The 24,345-nt window shown below is 51.0% G+C and overlaps 4 protein-coding genes across 7 annotated transcripts in view; 1 reads left to right on the top strand and 3 right to left on the bottom strand.

Annotated features, from left to right (window-relative positions):
- The window catches only part of LOC147646679 (serine/threonine-protein kinase PAK 1-like), a 30,357-nt gene extending 27,235 nt beyond the window's left edge, over positions 1 to 3,122 (bottom strand). The window contains exons 1-2 of the mRNA XM_086873088.1: positions 1,660 to 3,122; positions 424 to 963 (exon numbers count right to left, since the gene is read on the bottom strand). Of these exons, the coding sequence (XP_086729214.1) occupies positions 424 to 662 (239 nt within the window). The 5' untranslated portion in view covers positions 663 to 963; positions 1,660 to 3,122. The remainder of the gene's footprint in view (positions 1 to 423; positions 964 to 1,659) is intronic.
- LOC147646666 (uncharacterized) overlaps positions 1 to 24,345 on the top strand; it is a 713,664-nt gene that overhangs the window by 31,266 nt on the left and 658,053 nt on the right. The gene's annotated exons all lie outside the window — the stretch shown is intronic.
- Positions 1,712 to 9,379, bottom strand: LOC147646678 (uncharacterized). Its single transcript, XM_086873087.1, has 6 exons — positions 8,814 to 9,379; positions 7,109 to 7,146; positions 6,534 to 6,665; positions 4,917 to 5,051; positions 4,303 to 4,644; positions 1,712 to 1,723 (listed from the first exon to the last, which is right to left on the bottom strand). The coding sequence occupies exons 1-6, from the start codon at positions 9,088 to 9,090 to the stop codon at positions 1,712 to 1,714; spliced, it is 936 nt and encodes a 311-aa protein (XP_086729213.1). The 5' UTR covers positions 9,091 to 9,379.
- On the bottom strand, positions 12,759 to 20,428 carry LOC147646677 (uncharacterized). Of its 4 annotated transcripts, none has more exons than XM_086873137.1 (4): positions 20,304 to 20,424; positions 17,793 to 17,915; positions 15,105 to 15,237; positions 12,759 to 14,879 (listed from the first exon to the last, which is right to left on the bottom strand). In XM_086873137.1, the coding sequence occupies exon 4, from the start codon at positions 14,763 to 14,765 to the stop codon at positions 14,040 to 14,042; it is 726 nt and encodes a 241-aa protein (XP_086729263.1). In that variant the 5' UTR covers positions 14,766 to 14,879; positions 15,105 to 15,237; positions 17,793 to 17,915; positions 20,304 to 20,424; the 3' UTR covers positions 12,759 to 14,039. The 4 variants fall into 4 exon arrangements, with proteins under 4 accessions (XP_086729263.1, XP_086729265.1, XP_086729266.1 ...); XM_086873139.1 differs by having other exon boundaries at positions 12,759 to 14,786; XM_086873140.1 differs by lacking the exons at positions 15,105 to 15,237; positions 17,793 to 17,915 and having other exon boundaries at positions 12,759 to 14,786; positions 20,304 to 20,428.

Genomic DNA, 24,345 nt, shown 5'->3' with positions numbered 1-24,345 from the left:
TTAGGAAGAGCCCAGATAAAAAACCTGTCACGCATGGCATTTCTGGAAATAAGCACCTAGTCTTCCTGGCATGCACAGCAGTGGAAAGGAGGGGCAACAATGCAAGGGCAATCCTCTCTTGGATGGTTCATCAGCATTTAAGAAACTTGAAAAACTCAAGCCCAAAGAACTGTGGAGGCAATGAACTTAGAAGGTATTGAATTCTTAAGATAGGGCTGATGCAGGTTTTTGAACAATTTTCAGTCTGCATTTGCCAGGGTGGATTCATGCAGACAAAATGCAGTCTCTTCCCATCCATTGGAGATAAGTAGAGAAATAATCATTAACAGCTCTATTTCCTGCCACTGACCAAAGTGGGATTTTAAGCTCTCATGCTTGTAGTATGTAAACAAACATTTATGGCATAAGTCCGTGACCACTCACCTGGCTAAGTAATTCACGATCCTGGGACTCCTATTACTCTCCATGATCCTGATTTCATTCATGGTTAGTATCTTCCTACTCACTCCTTGCACATTTATTTTCTTGATGGCCACCTCAAATGACATTGAAAAGGAGTAATTTGAGAAAATTGGTAGCATGAGACCACAACACACATGGAGCAAGTGATTTTGGAATGGCACAGCCAAGCTGTGCCCAAGTGCCTTGTGATTAGACCTCATCACTGGAGTAATTAGGGAGTGACATTCCAACAGCCCATTTCTCTGCTCCCTTGGGGGTCAGTTACAGGACATGTGGCCACTGGCGATTTGCCTTGTCCACAAAGCCTGTTCCAAGTGCAATTTGCAGGCTGGCTCCAGTCTGTGCTTCTTGTGCCTTTTCAGCACAGCTCTACTCAAAGCTCCAGCCACAGCTGTCAGCAGTGGGGAAAGGCCTGGAGAGCAGCAGAGGCTGCAGGGGCTGTTGACATTTACCTCTCCTCCTGTTGCAATGTCAAGTGCTCTGGAAACCTCTCCAAAACCCCTAGAAACAAAACAGCAGCAAAGAAAGGAGAAGCCATTTAGATCTTGCACTGAAAGCCAGTCCAGACAGGAGAGCTCTGCTGTAAATGCCTAAAAGCTGCAGGTTGCAGGAGGGGTCTGCCAGAAGGCAGATGATGCATTTTCTCCTCAAGTGCCTGGGCACTGGGCCTGTTCCTGAAGCCTTGGGATTTACTGCCTCAGCTCCAAAAGGCAGCTTATTCCTTCATCTCGGGTGTCAGCTTCTAAACTGTGCAATTCTAATCCTGAGCATGGAGTATTTCCTTTAGCAAACTCTTGGAGAGAAATGTTCCTGAGAACTGTTATCTGACAGCTCTCATTGGGGGTAGGTTGTGCTTTCAGGCAAGCAAGATTCTTCTCCTTTCATTAGTGTGGCCAGATGATTTGGAGACATCCAAAAATGCGAAGGAAATGAATCCTGAGCTGTCCCACACTTGAGAGACAAGCAGATCTCCCAGGTTCTGTTCCTTGCTGCAGGCAAGACCTTGGCAGCATGGAGATGTCTTTGACAATGCCTTCTGAGCACACTTGACAAATTCTGGCCAGTACTGAGAGATGGGGCAGACTAAGCCCGCTGTCTAAACATGTGGACAACTTGTCTGACTTCCCACTTGATGGATATTCCCCCAGGGAAACACCTGGCCCGTGGCTGTGTAGAAGTGACTGTGGTTGGACTCACCCGCTGCCAAGACTTTCCAGTTCGATGTATTTTGTGACGGGATTTTCGTTGTTCACCATTCTCCCTGAGGGAAACAAAATGCAAGATGCTGACTTTCAGGCAGAGATCCGAACTTGCAGGAGATGCCAAAGGCAGCCCCGCTGTCTGGGGCTCTGAACCCTCTGTGGTCAGCTGGGCAGCAAGCACAGCAGCAACAAGACAGGCAGTTGTGCAGTACAAATGGGCAGCAGAGAGACTGATTTTGTCCAGTCCTTGGAAGGAAATGAAGCGCAGAGAGCACAGCAGGGCACAGCACAAGGCTGGCAAAGGCCAAGCATGAGCACTGACAAGCAATGGCAAGAAGACACAGCCAGCCTGAGCCCCTGACAAGCTGTGGCCCCCGTTCAGGACACAACAGCATTGCCTTGGAGATCAGACACAGCCAGGTGCAGATCAAGGCCCTTTTGTGTCCCAGCAGGTGAAGGTAGACACCAAATCAGCTGGGATCTTTTCTCAGCCCCACCAGGTCTTTTCTGAGAGCACAGCACTGGCAGCTGTTATGGGCAAGAAGCAGATTAAATGGGTTGTGCTGCAGAATCACAAAGGGCTTGATGTGTTTTCCCAGAGACTGATCTGAGCAGGGCTTGGGCCAATAGGTAGGATTCTAAGAGTCATGGGAATGGCTGGGAATCAGGGATGAAAAAGTGCCATGGATCTGAGGAATACACAGCACAGGGGCTGCAGGCTCGCTCCTGAGAAATGCCTGCAGTGCTGTTTTATCTGATCACACCACGTCGATGTGTCTCTTGGACACATCTTTATAAAAATAAAACTGGGATATTAATTACAGATTGTTATACAAATATCTGTTTCTTCATTGTGGGCCCAATGAAAACATCTCTTGCTCTGTTTCTGCTGTCACCTGATGTTCTTTCAAAGGAGTCCTCACTGACAAAAAATACAGCATTCTCATAAAAACCTTGTAGATGTAGTAGAGGCAATAAAAACAGTCCTAAAAATGACAGCAGTAAGACACATGGGGCAGAACAGCTCTTTCAGGATGGAGAAAAAGCAAAAACCCCTAAATGCAAAACCAAACAAGGATAAAAACTGAAAACTAAAAACGAAACCACAACAAAAAGACAAAACCCCAAAACCAGTCAATATCTCTGAAGTCTTTTGGTTCTGACAAGCGGTGGGAAGTCTGGAGTCTAATGAGAATTTAGGAATCAAATATTCTTATCAGTTTGGCCACTAGCACACAGAACTTGCATAGATCATTTGCTGGGCCACAGCCTTCTGCTGATCCAAGAACAATTCCTGCTTCTGCCTTTAGTGGCAAGGGAATGCCAGGCAAAGCCGAGCCAGTCCAAGCTGCCCTCAGAGGCAGCAGGAGCAGCCAGAGCGCTCTCTCGCTGCCTCAGAGCACAGCAGTTCCTGTGGGGAGTCCTAAATGTCTCTGGGACACCAAAGTGAGGAGGATCATTTGCTACAGCTCTGCTGGCACGTGCACACAATACACTGTCCCTCAGACAAGAAATACACCAGACGTACTCAGTTGCTCCACGAAGTCTCCCAGGCTCTCCTGGAGCTGAGCAGCAGATGTGTCACTGCTGGAAATGGACAAACTGCCCCGGCTCCACTGCTCAGCTTGGGCAACAAAGGCTCCTTTAGATGCTGCTGAAGCTGCTGCTGCTGCAGCAGATTGAATGGAAGAGCCTGTGTAGATCTGCGAGAAGAAAGGAGTTTGTGTCAGAAAGCTGGCTGGCAGAGATTACCCCGAGTTCCCTTTTCAAATGCAAGCCCTTAGGAAGTTGCTATTAGCCACATGCAAAGCTCATCAACTGGATTTTTTGGATGCCCACTTCTGGAACCAAATGGTCAAAACCCAAGGTTGGTTTTAATCAAGTTGATGGCCAGTTTCATATTCCATTTTCCTGGATTTTCTGAAGGGTGACTGCAACAACGACCATTGCACTTCCTCCCAAGGATCCCTTTCCCCCTCCAAGGGCTGCAGACACATTTGCAGCTCCTTGTTCTAATGTTGGAGCTCCTCCCCCTCAGTCCTCTTTTCCTGCACCATCTTCAGAAGGTGCTCAGCCTGCAGCACTTGTGCTTGGGACAGTACCTGTGCCTCCAGCCGACCTTGGGGCTCTTCATCAGCCGGCATTTGCTGGAAGCCTTCGCAGGCTGCCAGGTGAGATATCAACACGTCCACCTCAAGTCAAAGAGAACAAAGCAGTCAGAGACCACAGCTTGTCCCTGTGTGCCAAGGCTCATTGACTGTGAGCAAAGGGAAGGAGCAGGACAGCAGCAGATTCACCAAGGCATACAGACAGCTTGCAGCTTGTATTCCAAATCTGTCTGGGGGACTGTGTTCACTTGCAAAAAGCCCTGAAGAAACAAGGAGAGCAGGAGCAGGCCAGCAGGAATCCCTTGAGATGAGTGCTGGCAAAAGGGGCAAATGACTGGTGCCACTGTCCATGGCAGCAGCTGAGATTGAGCACAGCAGGAAATGTCCTTCCAAGCAGCTGGGATAGACACTACAGCAGGATGGCACTGAGAGGCATCAGCCCAGCCCCCTGCTGCTCTGCAGAGGAAAGGCAAGAAGGGCAGAAAGCACCAGACTGCAGTGACTGCTGTGCCTATCGCTCTTTCACTCACTCGATTTTCTAGAGCCTCTTGCTGCTGAGCGAGGAGATGGAATTTCTCTTCGATGATTCTCCTTTCTTCCTCCAGCCTCTCCTCCCTTGCCCTGATCCTAGCCTCAGCTTTCTGCAGCTCTGCCAGAAGCTCCTCATCAGAGGCCTGTGAAGAACCAGAGAGAGGAATGTCCATGAGTGGAGTGTCGGCCACACTTTCACTCACCTGGTTCTGTTGATTTCCTCTCTGCCAGGGGAGATTCATCTCCTCTTCGATGCTTCTGTCTTCCTCAGGCCTCCTCTTCACTGCCATGATGGCCCTCGGAGCTTCGGGCAGCTCTGCTTGGGGCTCTGCCTCGATGTTCTGTACACACAAATGGAGAGCAAGTGCCTGGGAGCTGCCATCAGGCTCAGCTTCTTCCTCAGTTTCAGCCTCAAAATCACACTCATTCAGTCACTTCTTTCTGCTTCCCTACCCACCTCTGCTTCCACTGTAACCTCCTGTCCCGCTGCTGATCTCTGCAGAGGCTCTTTGCTTTCAGGGCCTCTGGCACTCGTGGCCTGCTCAGTCCCAAGAGCTGCGTTTTATGCCCCTCTTCCTGCCCTTCACTCTGTCCCCTGCTGAGTCAGCCTTACCTGGCCATTCTCCAGTGGCTCTTCCACCTGCTGCCCCAGCTGCTCTTCCTGCTCTTGGGCTGGGAACAGCTCTCCCTCAGGCTGGCACGGCCGTCCTGATAAAACAATCTGCTCCTGCTCTTTCTCTAGGAGGACCTGCAGAGAAAGCAAGAGAAGATGGGCTTCAGCTTCTCATCCAACATTTGTGGGCCAAGACTCAAAGGCTGATGGGCTCCCACGTTCCCAAAGCTCTGTGCTGTTGCTCTCCTGCCTTGTTCTCTGCCCGTGGGGAAGCACAGATTCCAAAGTGACCCTGGCAGTGCAATCAGGGCCCATCTGGCACTGAATCTCCAACAGACTCTTGGGCAGCTGACAGGAAATGTGGGGCATTTCTCAAGGGCCTCCCTCCCCTTCTGCTGTGTCCTGCTTGTCTCTCCCTAGTGACTGACAGCCAGCCCTGTCCCACAGCTCCATCCTGGCTCTGCATAGGCTTCCTGGGTGAGCTCAGCCCTTGGGAGAGACACTGCTGGAGTTCATGTTCTTTTCAGGCCTGCACTGCCACTCCTGCCCTTCTGACATCTACACTCTTGTTAGAAATCCTGCTCAGTCAGGAGACAAGGATGTGTGCAATTGGATCCTCTGCTGCAGGTCAGAGAGCCTCTATGGCCACCTCAGGATATGGAAGAGGACCAAGGTGTTTCTCCTCCCTCTTTTGTCAGCTGAGAATTCTGAGTGGCACTGACAGAGATCCTCAAAAGGCCCCACCAACAAATTAATTGACACACCCCTAGGGATGCCAATGAAGGAAGCCATGGGTCATGTAATGCATGTATGACCAAAGTCAGCAAAAACCACCTAAACCATGGAATTGTCCCACCTCACTAGGACAGGCAGAAATTTATAGGTTAAACAGGGAGTGTCAGGACAGAAGAGGCAGGAGGAGGAAAACAGCTCTGAGGAGAAAAAACAACCATCTCTAAAGGGGTTCTTAGCAACACAAGACAGCACTCAAGGACTTGCAGCTTTGCCCCCACACTAGGCTCCAATGCAGTTTCTAAAGCTGCAGGCTTCACCACAAAACGTATCAAGAGAAACTTGCCACTTGTGGATTTTGTCTCAGAAGAAGGGTTCAGAACTACACAGTTTGTTTCTTTGGCCACACAGGACAAGAATGGCCGGCCACAGCTTCAGGGACAACACAATCATCTCCTTGCAGCTTATCAAAAGCCAAAAGACAGGTGGCCTAAAAGACTCTGCAGAAGTGAAGAATTACTCCAGAAAACTGCAGAACACTTCTCCAGGTCATGCAGAGGTTTCCAAAAAGGGACAGCAAACAAAGCAAGCCCTGTGAGCCCCAGAAATGCCGTGTGAGCCCTTGGCCATGGCTTGGCAGAAGCCAAGAGACAGAGCTTCCCTGAGCCAAGCAGCCAGCTGCTCACCCGCAGGCAGCAGCGCTTTGGGGCCTCAGCACGACGGCTCAAAGCCCAATTTCCAGCTGCCACGGGATGGGGGAATGGCTGGGTGCTGGCAGGACTCCAGCACTCAGCATCCTCAGCCAGCAACAGCAAGTGCTGGCTGCTCAGAAACTTGCAGCTCTGCCTTGCACTAAAGACAGCAGCACCCAGCACTGGCACTTACTGTCTGGGCATGGTCAGGCTGGGCTGTGACCACAGCTGGAGGCTCGTGCTCCTTTTGCTCATTTTGCTCCTCTTTGGCCTCTTCTCCAGGAGCAGAGGGAGCCACAGCAGAGTCTGCTCTTGCTTCTGGGCTCTGTGGACAGATGGTGGAGTTAGGGACAGGCAGCTCCCTATCATTTAGAAACTTATTTCTCTTCAGCTCTATTTCTACAACCAGCTCTACCAAGCACAAATCATCAGCTTTGATAGCAATGGGATTCTAAGTCTCTCCAAGTAAATTAAAATGGGTTAATTCAGCCAGGCTGCAAATAGCTCTGAATTAGAGAGTTCACCCTGGCTACTATCAGCAAGCAACGTTCTCTCTGCAAATCTGAGCTTTGAGTTCTTTTAAAGCTCTGCAATGGAAAATTAGGAAATAGCCAACAATGCCTTTGCTATTGCTGTTGTAAACATGGAAATGGATCTTCTTTCAGCCCACCCAGCTGGCCCTCTGCACTCTACTGCCACAGGCCAAGCTCACAGTTCCCTGCACAATTCTGAAACACCAGGAGCATCAAATGTTCCTTTCTGACTCACCTCAGGATCGGTACCTCTGAACACACGGCTCAGATGACCTGCAGGTGGGCAAGGAAAATAAACCAAATTCTTTGAGAAAACTGGAGAGAACCGTGGCCTATTTAGAGCAGCATCTGAGAAGATCTCCCAGTCTGCATTTTCAAAGGTGTCCTGCTTGACTGGTGTGGTTTAAAGCAGCAACTAAAAAATCACTAGAAAACTTACTTATTTCTGGCTGTGAGATATGGATTAGAACAAGAGCAAAACAGGCTTAAAACTTAAATGGAATAAAGAAAGTTCATTAACAAAAACTACAAGAATAAGAAACCAGAATAAAAATTCCAGAACAACCCTTTTCTCCCCCACTACCCAACCATTCCCTTGTTTACATGACAACATGGAGACAAAAAACTTTGGAACTTTGGTGTTTACAACAGTCCCAATTTCTGCTGGAGTCTTCTCATCAGTCTTTGTAGAGAAACAAAAGTCTTCTTCTGCTATCTATGGAGTTTTTCACAAGAAAATGATTTTTCTTCATAGCTTTCTATTTCTCTGATGCCAGCTGCTCGCAAATCTGCCATCAGTTGTCTCCTCCCATTTCCCATCACTCTGAGGTGTGTTATGGGTCATGAGTCCAGGGATGTCATTTTTATGAATGAGTTATTCAAAGGCAAAAGTTCTCTTCATCTGTCTCTGTGAGGCCTCCTGGAAACAGAAGTTTTCTTTTTGCTTCTTAAAAGCCACAAATCTTTAACTATTACTTCTCCCCCTCTGTTCCAGCATCTCACAGTGTCACAACTACTTCATCATTTGCTCAAAATCCACACTTGGAAACACTCCATTCCTCCCAATATACTCTGTCATGAATTAAAGGAGTTTTTTTCAGAACACTACTGTCCATGCCCATAGCTTTAACAGAAAAATATTTCAGCTTATTAAAGCATCTCCTTATTTCTCTTCCCCCTCTAAATTTAATTTTTTTCTTCACTCTCTTTGATGGGTTGATGGTTGATCACTCCCTCTCTCTCTCTCTCTCTCTGGAAAAAAAGGATTAATCTGCAAGTCTCATGCAGGCAGTAAAAGAGTTAAAATCTTGCTAAAGCTGCAGATGTTGATGGTGTCAGGTTTCAGTTCAGTGGCAGAAACTGCAAACCAAGTCAGGCTGGCCGGCTCTGTTTCTCCCCCCACCCCGCCCTCTGCAGCCTTGTCCGGCCTGGAGGGGGGGAGGAGGCCGAGACAGAGCCCTGTGACCTCGTCAGAAGCCAGAAACCAAAGAGAGCAAGAAATTCCCGGCCTCACATCTTCAGGTGCTGTTCACAGGTTGATCTCACTTCTCAATAGTTAAAACCGCTGCCAATTCTCACCCATGGCCAGGAATTAGTCAGGAGAAAAAACTCCCATCAGCCTCCAGCAGTTTCAACTTCCCGAGCTCTCAGAGCTATCTTAAAAGTAAAGTCACCCCAAGAGATTGAGCCAGCAAAGTGAGGAAATGACAGACTCTGCTGCCACAGGCTCTCCCGTGGAGGGAACAGAAGCCCTGCAAATGCTGCCCGCAGCCCCCTGGCTACAGACACCCCGTGTTTTGCTGAAGGTGTTGACAGGAGCTTTACCAAACCAGGGGCATCCTCATGGTCTTTGTGTTTCAATAGCAACCCAGTCACTAAGAAAGAGCAGGGAGACCTACAAAAGCCAGCTCAGGTTCCAGCCAGGGAAAACCTCTACTTACGTGCCAGGTTGGTCAGATAATAGCCGGCATAGCCAATGCCATAAATGGCGCAAACGGCAACAGCGAGCTGCTCCATCATTGTAGCACTGCTGTGCCAGTTTGCACACTCTGCTCCACAACAAAAACAAACAGGGCTCCTGTCAGTGTGCAGCTGCCCACTGACAAACGCCTCAAGCAGGAGGATGCTCCTGCACTGAGCAAGCCCAAGAGCTGCTCTGACCCTGAGGCCTTCCGTGCACCAAGGCAACCTTGGGATGTCACCACGACAAGGTGGCATCCATGCCCTGACATCACAAAGCCAATGCTCTGCGCTGCTCTGGGAATTGATGCAGAGCAACCCAACCTTCCCTACAGCAAACACAAAATTGCCTGGGAGCTTCTCCTCTGTCACAAAGGGTCACAAATCCTTTGCTGGGCTGTGGGAAATGGAAAGACAGAAACTTCCACAGATACTGAAGGGTTTGATTGACAGCCTTGGAAGGAGCTTGGGTTCATGCAATGCTAAAGGTTCACAGACGTTTAGTCGAGAATTCATAAGCTTATGTTCCTATAGCTGCAAGTAAGAATATGCCATATGTAAATAAAAAACTGCATTGAGTGAGATGGTGGAGAGATTTCAACTGTAATTGTGTGATTTTATAGAGTAAGCTATGAATCTAAATATTATCCTAAGAAGCACATGTGTGTAGGTGAGCTAGCAGTGTATTGGGTGAAAAGCAGACACAGTGCAGCAGAACTTGGCAAAGATGAAAGGTGATTAAGTAATAATAAACCTCTTCAATTTAGTGCATTAGCCAAAAATCTCAAATTAGCGAATCTCAGCCACTGCACCAGGCTGAAGCTGAGGATCCCCAGCCAAGCTCAGAGGGAGGAGAACACAGCATTTGTGGGATCCTTTCCAGTCTGACTTGCTTTAGCTGGAACGCGGGGTAGGAGAGAGCAGGAGAAGGGTTGGCTGAGTCCTCTCCCCTCTGCCTTGCCCTTCTCTGCTGGATCCTCAGTTCATCCCACACCCACCCCAAGACTCCATCCCCATCCTACTGGTGCTGACAGGATTAAAGGAGATAAAGAGGAGATAAAAAAGATAGAGAGGAGAGAAAAAGAGAAGTTTAAATGCAGTTTAAATATGAAAGAAATACCTATGTTAGTGAGTGCTGAGAGTTCCAAGGGAGCTGAAGGGTTTGGGAAGGGCCAGGAGCCCGTGAAGGGCTCAGGAGCTGCTGCTGCCGGGAGGGAGGAAATGCACCAATGGCTCCCAGCAGAGTCTGTGCTTTGAGGCTCTTTCCCAAAGAGCTGCAGGAGGGAAAGCAGCTGAGTTTGGAGGAAGAGTTTTCTGCGGAGGTTTCCTGTTTGGAGCTGTCACAAGCTTGAGCTGCTCAAGGGAAACACGGCTCTGCTTCCAGCAGGGCCCAACTGCCCGGGAGCACAACTTGGTTCCCTGGCCCTGAGCCAACGGGCAGCAGCAGCTTCTGTTCCCTCCTGGCTCTTGTGTCATTTCCAGCAGCACAAGACACACCAAGAAAAGCTCCTCCAGAACATGCCATGAGAAACACAACCTGATTTCATGGCATGAAGGAGCTCTGACAGTCCCACGGGCTCAGGTTTGTTTGTCAGTGAACAGAGCAGGGAAAAGCACAGCCACATTCCCTGCACAGGGAATTCACAGGAGGAAAGTGCAGCGCTGGAGGATGTGCTTGGATACAACGTTCCCACGACAGTTTTGGGGATAAAATCGTCAGCAGAGAGAAAAGAAAAAGTCCTACCAAGGGTGGGCTGGGGAGGGCTGGTGCTTCCCGGGAGGCTCCCGAAGCTCAAGAGGACAAAGCCCAGACCTTGTCCAAGCTGCGAGCTGGGTCTGAGCCAGAAACCAGGGGGTGGCAGAGACATTGCTGCTGAAGGGCTTCAGATTGCCAAAGCTAAAGTGTCCAGGATCAAGGAACAACTTGAGGTTACAGAAGTCCCTGTGCCCACGTTCCATCCCCTCATTTCAAACTGAAAGCAGAGTTCCCCTTGTGATTCTGCTTTTTAATAATGAATGTCAAACTTGACAAAATTCCCTTAAAGACCCCATGAAGGTTCACACTGTGAGAGCTCACTCGAGGCAGCCCCAACTCCTGCCCTGGTTCAGTCCCTCTCAAGCCCACTGTGCTTTCCAGCTGCTTTGCTCCAGCTCCTCCCAAATCACCATGAATTCCACTGAACTGAAACAAATCCAAATCCTCGTGGGTCGGGACAAGGGCAGGGAGAGGTCACTCAGGGATCACCATCAGGGGCACAACAGCCCGACATGGGGAAATGAACTGAGCTTAGGACTGAGCAAATCAGACCAGGAGAATGAGGATTAAAATCAATCTTGAGAAACACCTCCTCCCGCTCCTGAACTTTTCTGTCCGGGCCGCTGCTCGCGGGGCACAGAGAGGGGCCCGGCCGTGTCTCTCCAAACCTTCCTGGGAATCACCCCAGTGCCCTCAGCCCTCCATCTGCCCATCCCCGGGGCCTCCCAGTGACCCCTGTGGCTTTCCCTGTTCATCCCAGCCTCTCCCAGTCCATTCGAATCATCCCAAATGCCCTCCCGGTCCCTCTCACTCCTCCGCGGATCTGCCGCCCCTCAGCCAATCAGCGCGCGTCTCTCTGATGACTCATCAGTTGCCGGGCAGATCCACAGAGCCGAGAGCCCCGCGCTGGACTCGGCCGCCCAGTGCCGCGCACTTCATTCCCAGTCCCTCCCAGTGCCAGCACAGTCCCGCCCAGTGCCACCACAGTCCCGCCCAGTGTCACCATAGTCCCGCCCAGTGTCACCATAGTCCCGCCCTGAGGACCCACAGTCCCTCCCAGTGCCACCACAGTCCCGCCCAGTGCCACCACAGTCCCGCCCAGTGCCACCACAGTCCCGCCCTGAGGCCTCAGAGTCCCTCACACTCCTTTTTAGCCACTCCCAGTCTATTCCTAGTTCATTCTCACTTCACTCCAGATCTCTACACCCTCATCCAGTGTCCCAGTATCCGCTCTGATTTTTTTCAGTGCCACCCCAGTTCCTCCCTGTCCATTCCCAGTCCCTCCCAATGCCACACCACTCCTCTCCACTCTCTCCCAGTGCCCATCCCAGCGTGTCCATCTCGCTGGTGCCCTCCAGCTCCCAGCCCGGCCCCGGCCGCCTGCTCTGCTCCCTGATGGATTTCTCCCCTGCCCACATCCAGCTGAGCTGCTCCCAGGGCCAGCAGCAGCTCTCGGGCCACGTGCTGGCCACTGCCGTGCTCCCCAGCGGGGACTGGAGCCAGCAGCTCCTGGTGCTGCTGGAAACCGCCCCCGGCAATGCGGGCTCAGCTCCAGCTGCCAGGTGGAGCACGGCAGCCTGGAGCACCCCCTGAGCCGGCACTGGGGCACGGCCCGGCCCCCACAGCGCCGGGGGCAGCGGGGGAGGCACTGGGGGGGCCAGAGGGGGATTGGGGTGTGCTGGGAGGAACTGGGAGGGAGTTTGAGATGGCCTGGTTTAAACTGGGGAAGGGATTGAGGTGCTGAGGATGCCTGGGAAGGGGTTTGAAGGATGTTGGGGAGGGTGGGATGGGGTTCTGGGGGTGCTGGTGGACCCTGGGAGGGAGTTTGGGGGTGCTGGGTGTCACTGGGAGGGATTTGAGTGAGCCTGGAGGAGCTGGAAGGAGATTGGGAATTGGAAAGCAGGGATTGGGATGAGGTTGGTTGTGCTGGGCAGAGACTGGGAGGAGTCTTGATGAGTCCTGGTGGGGCTGGGAAGGGACTGGGAGAGGGTCTGGGGGTCCTGGGGAAGTGGGGAGAAATTGGGAGGGGGCTGTGGGATCCTGAGAGGAACAGGAGGGGCTCTGGTGGGTCCTGGGGAGGCTGGGAAGAGACTGGCAGTGATTTACCAAAATAGCAATATTGATCCAGTATCAATATCAATCTGTTAATGGACAAAAACCTCTCCAACAGTTTAAAGTTACAAAGTGGATGTTTAATCACAGCACTGGGCGAGTGCGGGAGTCACCCCTTAATATGCACTGCAAGTTGACAAAAGATTCCAGTGTCTATTTATTTACAAAAGTCTTGAATATCCAAAATACTAATACATATTAATACCAATACATATGCATAATGCTAACATTTCCCATTCCCCACTTTGTATTAAAATATACAGTAATGAGTTTAAAAAGTCATTCTGCCTGCGTGATGGGCGCCCTAATTTGAGGAGGAGGTCGTTTTGGCAAGGAGGAATCATCAAGTGATGAAGGAAAACCGCTCTTCCTCACTCTCACCTTTCTACCTTTACAATGATGAACATTACAAATGACATTTGGTACAACTCCAGTTTCCTCCCTTGTGACTTTGAAATGGGTTTCCAGATGTAAGGTCTGTGATCTTCCTGAACCCATTTATCAGTTTCTCTTTTCTCATTATAAGCACAGAAAAACAAACACACAATGAAAAGGAATTTTTTACCTAAGTCCGAGATTCATTATCTCAAATCCTGCTTCTCACTTAATCATTAACTCTAACTACTTCCAGCAAGGCCTGTCTCTAGCTGAGATCTCCAAATTTTCTAAAATACCTAATTTTTTGAAATTAATTAGTCCAAAGGAGGTTTCAGAGGGTCCTGGGTGGGCTGTGGGAGACTGGGAGGGTCCTTGGAGGGGCTTGGGGTGTCTGTAAGAGGTTTTGGGGGTCCTGAACCCTGCAGACACCCACGGATGCTGTGAAATGCTGCCTGCATCAAGATGCTGACAGGGATTGGAGTCTCCGTGTTGGGTTTCGTCTTCCTGGCACTGGGGCTCGGCTTCTGCCTGCGCAGGAAGGTGAGGGGGGAACTCGGGGGTCGTGTCCTCCCTCCCCATAGAGCGAGTGTGCTCCTCTTGGGCCCCTCAAGCCTGGTATCACCTTCTTTTCTCTGCCCACAGAGCTCCTGAGGCAGCAGGAAAAGGTTCTCTAGGATTAAAAGTCAACAAATCCACTCTCTCCAAGGAATTCCCATTGTTGGTCTGTGTCCCAATGGATGTTCCTGCACCTGTGTTCATCCAGGTGCCCACAGGGAGCCAGGAAGATGTGGAACCTCCCAGCCAGGTGTCTTCCCAACACGCATCACCAGGACCACGGATCACCAGGGCTCTGCCCAACGGGGGTCACTGGGGATCATCCAACGCCCATCCTCCCATGGGGGATGGAGCTGGAGCAGCGCACAAAGCTCTTCCTGCACTCGGGGCACTCGCAGGGCTTCCCTTACTGGTGCCTCCGTTGGTGTTGGGTCAAGTGAGAGCTCTGTGAGAAGCTCTTCCCACACTGGGGACACTCGTAGGGCCTCTCCCCACTGTGGATGCGCCGGTGGAGAGCGAGGTGGGAGTTGCGGTTGAAGCCCTTCCTGCAGTCGGGGCAGCGGAAGGGCCTCTCGTCTGTGTGAATCCGCTCATGTAGGAGGACATGGGAGCTGCGCTTAAACCTCTTCCCACACTGGGGACACTCGTAGGGCCTCTCCCCAGTGTGGATGAGGTGGTGTTTTCTCAGGTAGGAGCTCCACCCAAAGCTCTTCCCACATTCCAAGCAGGTGTAGGGCCGTTCCCCCGTGTGGATCACCTGGTGTATCATCAGGTTAGAGATATCTCTGAAGCTCTTCCCACATTTTCCACACTCATACGGCTTTTCCCCAGTGTGGATCACCTGGTGCCGGATCAGGTGGCAGCTCTGGTTGAAGCTCTTCCCACATTCCCCACACTCGTAGGGCTTTTCCCCAGTGTGGATCACCTGGTGCCGGATCAGCTGGGAGCTCTTTCTGAACCCCTTCCCGCATTCCAAGCACTTGTGGGGCTTCTCCCCCAGCTCTGAGCTCTGGCTGGATCTCTGGCCGTGTTCCTGGCACTGGGGGGATCTTTCCTCCTTGCAGCTCCCTGGGCTGGGTTTGCAGCCCTTCCTTGTGTGGCACCTCCAGGACTTTTCCTCCTCCTCTTCCATTTAGACACGGTATGAAAATTCCTGATGAGGAGGAAAAAAAGAGAGGAGAGAGCCTTGGACTGGGGGTTCCTCCATGCCCAAGTTCATCTCAGAAAGTCATTTGGCATCTTGTGTCTGTAACAAACCAAAACACCAAGATTCAGCCCAGACATCCTCCAAACATCAAAACTAGATCAAAAAAATCAAAAACTAATCAAACACCAAATTCAGGCAAAACCCCCTCCAGCATAGAAAGATTCAGCCCCTGCAAAAAGACAAAGCACCAACATTTAGCCCAATAAAGCTCAGAAACAACAGGATTCAGCCCAGTGAAAATCGTGAATCCCCCTCTCCAGTCACCTGCTGACTGTGGGCAGGGAAACACTCCTGGGACTGCACATACAGGGAGGGAGGAACCTTGTGCTGCTTCCTCTTCCTGCTCCTCCTCCTCCTCCTCCTGTGGCCCAACTCTTGCTCACACCTCTTCCTCCTTCTGTAAAACCCGAGATAGATATTTTGACCATTTTGTTCCTCACCCCTGCTTCTCCTTCCCTTCTCCTCCTGCCCCCAGGCCCAGCACCCACTGCCGCCTCCCTCTTCCCCCCCAGTCCCACAGCATCCCACCGCAGGGGCACGGATGCAGCTGGGCCAGCTCGGCCTGGGGCAGCGCTGGGCTCTCGGCCGCTTCCGCCCGCACTCGCTCCCCACTGCAGCCGCTCCCGCCACCACAGCGCGGGGGGGCCCGGCCTTGGCGCTCCCCCCTCCCACCTCCCCAAATTCCCCTCCAGGGGGGCGCCAAGGCCCGGGGGGCAGGGGCGCAGGTGGGATCCAGGTAGGACCATTGAGGGGACAATATGGAATGCTAGAAGGGCATCCTGGACAAAGGGATGATGACCCCAAAATATCTCTCAAGGGTCCCTTGGGAGCATGTGGAGGTCGTTTGCACATTCTCCCAGAGCTAACTAGGGACATGGACACCCAGGGGGGCAAGAAGGGAAGTCCAGAAGGGATTTAGACAACAGGGGATGGATGGTGTTGGTGTGCTGGGAAGGGATTGGCTGAAGGGGAGTGTGCAGGAATGTGCTTAAGGCAAGAAGCAGCAGGAGGAATCCATGGGGTAAGAAAAATGATTATATAAAAGAGGAAAAAGAGAAAAATACTGAGAATTGGAAGGATTTTCAGAAGGGTCTTATCCTCAGAATTTGCCAGCTGACTCAGATCCTTTGTATCCCAGTTTTCAGGACAGGAAAACAAGGAGGTGAGGATTTCAGGGGGTTTCTCTGAGCTGGGAGCGGCAGGAGCGGGCGCAGAGCTGCGGCACCGGGAGCACGGGCTGGGGGCCTGTGGGGAGCTGTGGGGCCGGGCCGGGGCTGTGGGGCAGCCGGGGCTCAGCGCCGGGCGCTGCCTGAGCCCAGCACCCCCCGGGCAGGGCCGGCAGTGGCCCCCGGCCCCCAGGAGGCTGCGGGACGCCCCGGCCGCTGCCCGGCCCCGTGGAGCTGCCGGCCCTGCCCGCCGGGGGGGCCGCCTTTGGACACTGCGGCAGGACAGGGACCGGCTCTGGGATACGGGCTGGGGAGGGGAGCCTCAGCACAGCCAGCACGAGGAAGGAACAGCTCACAAATGGCGATTAGACCTGCAAGGATCCACATGATCTTTTTAAGCATTTCCTGCTGGGTCCCTGGAGAAAGGAAGGATTTTGCAGAAAGCACAGCAGCTGCCACACGATGAGCACCCACAGGCACTGAGGGGGGCTGCAGCAGCGACAGAAGAAGCCCCTGCAGCACTTGCTCACAAAGGCTCAGCAGCTGAATGCAGCAAGGGATGAGCAAAAGGCCAAGCTGAAGGCAAAGGCCATGGCACAGTTCCTACAGCCCCTGAGGGATCAAGCCCAGGGCCCAAGGGGGCCCCAGCACCCAGGGGACACCCTCGGCCACAAGCACCTGGCACAGGCATTGCCCTCCTGGCCAGGGCACAGCCCACCCAAACAGCCCCTGGCAAGGAATCAGCCTTCCAGCTGCAGGGCACAAGGACACTGCAAGCACAGACAGCAGCAGCCTCAGCACCAGCAAGTCCAGCCCTTGATGGACACGCATTCTTAGCGGTGGCACAGCTCCCATTCCACCAGGGACCCACCACACTGCAGCCCTTGGGAACATCCAGGGTGGCTCTGGATCCAGAGGAGACCTTTCCTGATGGACACAGGGGCCTCTCCATCCACTCAGAATCTTACACCTAAGTGGGAAAAATTGTTAGGGAATATTTTAATTACTAAAGCACTAAGTGGGAAAGACGAGTGGGTGTGTTTTATTCAGCCACTATTAGCTGATGTGGGGGGATGGGTTTGAAATGCAGGAACTTTTATTTGCTCACAATTGTGATTGTAATTTACTGGGAAGGGATTTGATGGCTAAATTTGGAATGCAAATTAATGTTGCAAAAGGTGATACAGAGGCTGGTTCTGTTGTACCTCTGTGTCAAATGTCTGGCAGAGCCACGGCTGAAGTGAACCCACAAGTGTGGGCAGACCCAGGGAAATTGGCAAAATTAGATATGGAGCCTCTCCAAATTTCCCTGAAGCAACCAGGACAAGAGGTGTCCAAAAGCAATCCCCTGTTCCAAGGGAGGGAAGGAAGGGCTCACAGCCTGTCTGGGAGTCCTGCTCAAGGCACGGCTTGGGGAGCCAGGGATGGCTCCCTAGAATGCTCCTATCCTGCCAAACAAGAAATACAATGGAATCCACAGAATGCTGCAGGACCCAAGAAGAAGAAATGAGATGATGAAACCGAGGCACCCCACACTCTCAGATCCTTACACCATCCTCAACCAGGTGCCCTCCTCACACTGCTGCCATTCACAACTTGATGCAAAAGATGCTTTCTGGGGATCTGCCCACTCACAGAGGATGCAAACACAATTCTGCCTTGGGCTGGCAACAAGAGCTAGAAGGGAAAATGCTCAAGACATGGACGGTCCTTCTGCAGGGATGCACGGAAGCACCGGCCTGACTGGGGCAAGCCTTGCAGGAAATATCAAAGGAATTGACCTCACCCCCAGGGACTGGCTTAATGCAGGATGTGGATGACTTGATCCAGTCAGAAAAACAAGGAGAAGTGGTAGTGGAAGCCTCTGTGAAATGGCTTCATTTTCAGGCTAAAAAGCAGCTTTGAGTATCTGAAAAAAAAGAAAGGGCAAATGGTAGAGAAAATGGTTAAATATTTGGGACCTATATTGACAGAAGCTTTGTCTTGTATTGACCCTGAGAGGGTTCAGGGAATCTCAGAAATAATATGACCTCACACTAAAATACAGCTGCTGCAATTCTTAGGATTAACAGGGAATTGCAGGAGCTGGACTGAGGATTCTCTTTTCTAGGCAGAACATTGGATGACTTCTTTAGCCCCAGATAGTCTCAATGTTATGGTGTAGATATAAAAGAGAACAAAACTTAACAAAACGAAAAAAATAAAATGATTGATGCCCCAGCCATGGCTCTTCCACACTCAGAAATCTGAACTGGAAGGGAATATTAAACAGGCCACCCCTGAGCCTGCACTGAAGGCAACGCAGCAGCAGCCAGGGCTCCCCAGCGGGGGAAGCCCCTGGGCCTGCCCACAGATCCTCTGCTCAAATCCTCGGCCTGGCCACCCTCCTTTGCCATCTCCAGCCACTGCGGGACAATCCTTGCTCTCACTCTTGCAGCTTCAGGCCTTTCTGTGCCTGCCCTCGCCACAGCTGCTGGGGAAGGCACCGGGACAATTCCACTCTGCCTCTCAATGACACTCACACTCTGCCCTGCCTGGGATTAGAATATGGGAAAATAGACCAACTTTAAAATGGCTGAAAATCTTATTTCTCTAAAGGGACTTGATTTGCATTTACCTTGGGGAAAGGAATGTTAATGTTTCTTTTCCACCACTCAGCAGAGATGAAATTGACATCTCAACAGACTGGGAATAGCCCAAAAGATTCCCCCCAAGATAACGACCAGCAACAAAACATCAACACCCAGCAGCAAACATCAACCAACACCTGCCCCAGACCCTGCCCCAGGCACAGCTGGAGACACCTGGTCTGGAAAAGGCTGAGCAGGAAATCCAGGAGTGCCCACCTAATTCACATCACAGGCACTGAAATCCGGCTGCAACAGGAAACCAAATCCTAACAACTCCACACCTTGAAACCAATGAACATTAAACCAAGGGATTTCTATGGGTTCTGAATGTATAAATTTAGGAAAATCTAGTCAACCTCATGTGTCATGGAATGATTTTCTCTGCACACCCAGCCTAAGTGTGCATGAAATTATTCCTGTTGCACATGTTGGCCAGAATCAAGTAATGCCTTATTTTTCTAAAGACATTGTTGAAGAGTTTTGCTTTTCACAGTTTCAGTGAAAGGATTACACCGTTAGAGTAATTTTTTGTAATAATTTTACTTCTATATTGTCGGTTCAGTTTGGGCCAGTGGTGTGAGAATCAGTTTTTATTCCTAGGAGAATGAAAAGAAAACACTTGATTGCTTTCTCATTTTTGTTTTATATTTGTACTTGACTCTTAGTCATGACAAAATGATGGTACGAGTTTTTTGATGTTCCCCTTTAAGCTGCACTTTGAAAACTAGAAAAGCTTAAAAGTTGGTGCTTTAACACATAAACAGTTATTAGAATATTGTTTAAAAAAAATAAATAGCAGATCTGTGGGGGGCCACGTGTGAGTCAGGGGATGTCTGCCCTGGAAGAGCAGCTTTGTTCCAGGCAGCCAGGAGAGGAGCTTTAGAAATGCAAATTAACACTGATGGGACAAAGCCTGCACAATGGCCCAGGGGCTTCCTGCCTGCAGGAGGAATTGCAATGATTCCAGGAAGAAAAAACAGAGGCAATGAGTGAATCTGCTTGGAGATAGGGCCAGGGACTTGTACATAAGGCAACAAAGGGAGAAACCATCATTTTCAGAAAATGTTACTAATTGACAAGGACTGCTGCTCAGACCAAGTCCCAATACATTCCTGAACTTCCAGAAGAACAAACACTTCACAGAGCCACGAATATCGGATGTTATACAAAAAGGACATGCAGCAGGCGGATCGGGAAGGCTGAACCCTCCAAACACCACCGCCAGTGTTGGGCAAAGGGACAGGGACATGCGGCCGGGAAAATCAGGACAAAAACGAGGCCGCGTCCTCCAACACCTGGAGAGAGCGCACGGCAAATGCCCCATGGCCTCTCCCTTTGGGCAGCAATAAAGTCACTTGCACACCACTCCTCTGGCTCCTTGGGCCACACAAACCTCTGGCGCCGGGAATTTTCCCGCCCGGCCCCGGGCCCAGCGCAGCCACCTCCGGCCTCCCGACACGAAGCGGGACGAGCCAGCGCTGCTCCGCCACCGCCTCCTGCCGAGGTCCCAGCGGCAAGGAGACCGCGGGCAGCCGCTCCCGCAGCGCCCTCAGCCCAGGGCCAACACGGGCCGGCCACGGCACAAGCCACCCGCCACAGCCCCCTGCCGCCCCCTCCCGGGCCCGCAGCGAGCCCCGAGCCCCCGCAGAACCGAGCGCGGCTCCCACCTGCGATGGCCGGGGCCGCCTCCGAGCTCCGCCGCCGCCTCACCGGGCTCCGGCCGCTGCTGCCGCCGCTGCCGGGCCCGCACAGACGCTCCGGCAATGGCGGCTCTCCTGCCCCACGGCCGCCCTGGGGGCGCCAGCGGGGCCGGGCTTGTCCCCTCTCTGCCCAATCAGCGCGCACCAGAGCCACGAGTGACGGCAGCAGCAGCCAATCGCAGCCAGCGGCGGGCTCTGCACACGGCACGGCCTCGCCTGCCTTGGGCTGCGCTCCGCCATTTCTCGGCCCCCTGGGCTGAGGAGCGGCCCCGGCGCTGGGCCCGGCCCGGGCAGGAGGCCAAGGAAGCGCCGCTGCGCTGAAGCGCCGGGAGCTCGGGGTGCCCGGGAGCTGAGGGCGCTGCGAGCTGGGGGTGAGTCCGGGATGGAGCAGGGCATGCCGGAGCGAGGCCAAAACTCTGTGACTCTCCTTCCCGTCCCGGGCGGGGAGCAGAACACCCAAGGAAAGGCTCGGGGGTCTGGATGAGGGTGGGGACAGTTCAATCCTTGGTCACGGGCACAGCACACCTAACTTGGGGAAATTAAATTGAATTTATTATCCAACATGTCAGAACAAGAAAACGAGAAGCAAAGTAATTCTTACGGAAATCCATCTTCCCCCCAGCTGTCCCTCCTTCCCGGGCTTAACTTTGTGCCCCTCTCCGTCCCCCTCCCCGCCCAGAGGCACAGGGATGGGGGTCACAGTCAGCTCATGTCACTGCCTCCCCCTGAGGGCCAGGAATCCTTGTCCTGCTGCAGCCTGGGGTCCCTCGCAGGGGCCAGAGTCCCTCAGGACCAGGCTGCTCCAGCGGGGATGGCCAGGGGGATCCCCGAGTCCGGCCAGGAGCCACTTGCATGGCTGTGCAGGGGCTTCTGCCGGGCTCGGGGCCTCTCTCAGGCACCCCCTGCTCCGGCCCGGCCTCATTGCCCCCCTCACCCCCCATGCAGCGAGTGCCCGGGCAGGGAGATGCACGATCTTCACGGGGCTGAATCTCGGTGTATCTGAGCTTTATTGGGCTAAATGTTGGAGTTTTATTTTTTTTTTTGTGGGGGCAGAATCTTTCTATTTTGTAGGGATACCAGATTTTTGGTGTTTTGGAAATTTTTGATCTGTCTTTGTTAGCGTTTAGGAACACACATAATCACAGTCTGATTATATGCAGGTGCTTTATTGAAGCGTGCAGCAACTGGGGGTATCAGCAACCCAAATCTAGCTCCATCATCTTTGTCCAAAGTGCACATATTTCTACAATTTCAGCTGTAGCAGTAATCAATGTAACAACCCTATCGATATTGCTTCATTACAAAATTTTCATTAACTTTATCTATATTGCTTCATGAGAGTTACCTCATCCTTGCGTGAACATGTCCGAATCTTATCTCTGGGTGGGTATCTTGGAGACCCCAAGTACCAGTTCCTGTTACCATAAACATTTCAGTTTGCTAGACCATCCCTAATACCAAGCATTCTTGCATATTATCTTTTGGATCACTTGTCCTATCTTGTCATTTATTTCACCTTGTTTGATTCCTCTGCAGGCACATCCAATTTGCAGAGCTACCACAAGTGGTGGCATTTGTTTTATTTCTTCATCATCGGAAGTACAGTCCTAAATTTTGTTCCATACCCACCAATTCACTTTGTCTGCCTCCATTCTACTGCTGGTTGCAGTGTTCCATACCCCTGGATCTGTTTCACTTTCAGAGCCTTCCGACTTAATGCACCAAGGGCTATCTGCCATAGATTGGAATTTCTGAAGCCCACTCATTGACCATGCACTGTCCCAAGCTTCAGCCCGATCTTTCCTTCCTGTCCTTCACACTTCCACTTCGATACTGGAATCTTTTCTTTAATGACCGTTGCTATCTTCATAACACCATCCATAATTCCTTAATCCCCCATACCAGCCTAGTTTTGGTTCATACTTTCCTCCATTTTCATGACAATCACATAGAGATGAATACTTTGGCTTCACAGCATTTTCAAACACTGTCTTATTTGGGTTCTCGTAATCTATTTGCAATACACAGCTCACATTTTCATTTTTATTCTTTTGTATTTCAGGTAATTTGGATGTTATAATTCCCCAATTTATTTGGTCTCCTGCTGCCTTTGGTATTGGCAGACAGGCAGTTATTTTGCTGATGTTTTGCATGTTGGCAAAATCTTGAATTAATCCAATCATCCAATTTTCTGCCTGAATAGTATGAGAGACTTTTATCACTTGTGGTTCTGGCTGCACCCCCACATCCCTCTTCATTCTAAAATGAAGAGTTGTCAGCTGATCCTTTTGCATTTCACATCCCAAGGTAACATTGATTCCTGCTGATGGCCCTAAAGGCCATGAAATAATCACCAATACAGTCACTAGCAACCTAGACATTTGAAACAATCAAACCCGCTTTATCTGCAGCTTTGTTGGCCCTACAGTTTGTGCAGTCCACAGTGCAGGGGAAACCTTCTTCACCCTGGTGTAATGTATGCAGGGATCCAGTCCAGCTCCTTTGACTGCTGTCAAGGTAGTTAACAGTACCTGATAGGGTCCATTCCACCTTTCTTTTAATGGTTCTTCCTTCCAGCTTTTACCGTACACTTCATCTCCCGGGGGGATGTCATGAACTGGATTCTCAAGAGTCAGCGGCCTGTTCCACACAAGGGTGCTCCGAAGTCGAGCTCAAGCTTTCCCAAGAGACAGAACATAATTCTACACCTCTTGCTTCCCTGTAACATGTACATTTGGATTAGGTTCAGGGCATTCATATGGTTTCCCATCCAATATCTCATAAGGACTGACTGACATCCCGCTTCTAGGCTTTATCCGAATCCTCAGCAGTGCTATTGGTAAAGCTTGTGGCTACTGCAATTTAGCCTCTTGGCATCTTTTGCTGATTTGCCTCTTCAATGTCTGATTCATCCTCTCTACCTGTCCACTGGATTGGGGTCTCCATGGTGTATGGAGATGCCAAGCTATTCCCAGCAACCTACTCACCTCCCTCACTGCTGTGGCTGTGAAATGTGGCCCCTATCTGATGATATTCCTAGAGGCACCCCAAATCTTGGAATGATTTCTTGCAGTAACCACTTGACTGTCTCCTTTGCTTGATTTGTGTGACAAGGAAGAGCTTCTGGCCATCCTGAAAATGTGTCAACCCCTCCCAATAGATATTTGTATCCTTGAGTTCTTGGTAATTCTACAAAATCTACTTGCCAATAATCTCCTCATTCTACTCCTACCCGAATTTTCCATAATTGTGCCTGTCATCTAGCCACTGGATTGTTCTTTAAGCAAATTTCACAATTTGACATTACTGATTTTGCCATTGTTAACATCCGTACTGAAATTAAATTTTGTTTTAACAATTTCACCAATGCCTCTGACTCCAATGACATTTGTTATGTTTAATTTGTAGAAGTTCTCTCATTATCAAGGGGGGTACCACTACTTGTCCCTGTGTAGTCACATATCACCCTTCTGAATTCTTCTGTGCATTCAGTGAGTGTCCCAATTTCTCATCCTCTATTGAATATTTTGGTTCTGGGGGTAAATTGAATTGAGATACATTAGTTTTTAAAGGTATCAATGCCATTGCAGTTTGCACTTCTCGAGCAGCTTGTCGGGCTGTCCAGTCTGTTTTCTGATTTCCCTCATGATTTTTGGAGTTTCCTGATTGGTGAGCTTTGCAGTGCATGATTGCTACTTGCTCAGGCTTTTGTACTGCTTTTATTGATTGCAGGACTGCATCTTGATGTTTAATGTGTGTGCCTTGAGGAGACAGCAGTCCTCTTTCTTTCCCCAGTGCTCTGTGTACATGCAGTTCTCCAAAAGCATACTTTGTGCCAGTCCATATGTTTGCCATTTTCCCTTCACTTAATTCTAGTGTTCTGGTTAAGGCAACCAGTTCTGCCCTCTGGGCAGATGGATTTGCTGATAATGCTTTTGCCTCCACTGTTGTACTGACTGTTGTTGCCTGGGGGTCCCAGAGCATCTTCCTCTCTGCCTTCTTCTCCTCC

This window comes from Cyanistes caeruleus, unplaced genomic scaffold (assembly GCF_971803275.1).
Source record: "Cyanistes caeruleus unplaced genomic scaffold, bCyaCae1.hap1.1 HAP1_SCAFFOLD_87, whole genome shotgun sequence".
In the NCBI taxonomy this organism is placed as follows: Eukaryota; Metazoa; Chordata; class Aves; order Passeriformes; family Paridae; genus Cyanistes; species Cyanistes caeruleus.
This window is presented reverse-complemented; position numbering and strand designations above follow the sequence as displayed.

What these genes read in the sequence shown, in the direction of transcription:
- LOC147646678 (XM_086873087.1), bottom strand. Translation starts at nt 9,090, where the DNA reads ATGCCACCTTGTCGTGGTGACATCCCAAGGTTGCCTTGGTGCACGGAA. An exon ending in TCAGAGGTACCGATCCTGAG is followed by an intron (nt 6,666 to 7,108) that starts GTGAGTCAGAAA and finishes ATCTGTCCACAG; the next exon opens with AGCCCAGAAGCAAGAGCAGA. An exon ending in AGCCTGACCATGCCCAGACA is followed by an intron (nt 5,052 to 6,533) that starts GTAAGTGCCAGT and finishes CTTTCTCTGCAG; the next exon opens with GTCCTCCTAGAGAAAGAGCA.
- LOC147646677 (XM_086873140.1), bottom strand. Translation starts at nt 14,765, where the DNA reads ATGGAAGAGGAGGAGGAAAAGTCCTGGAGGTGCCACACAAGGAAGGGC.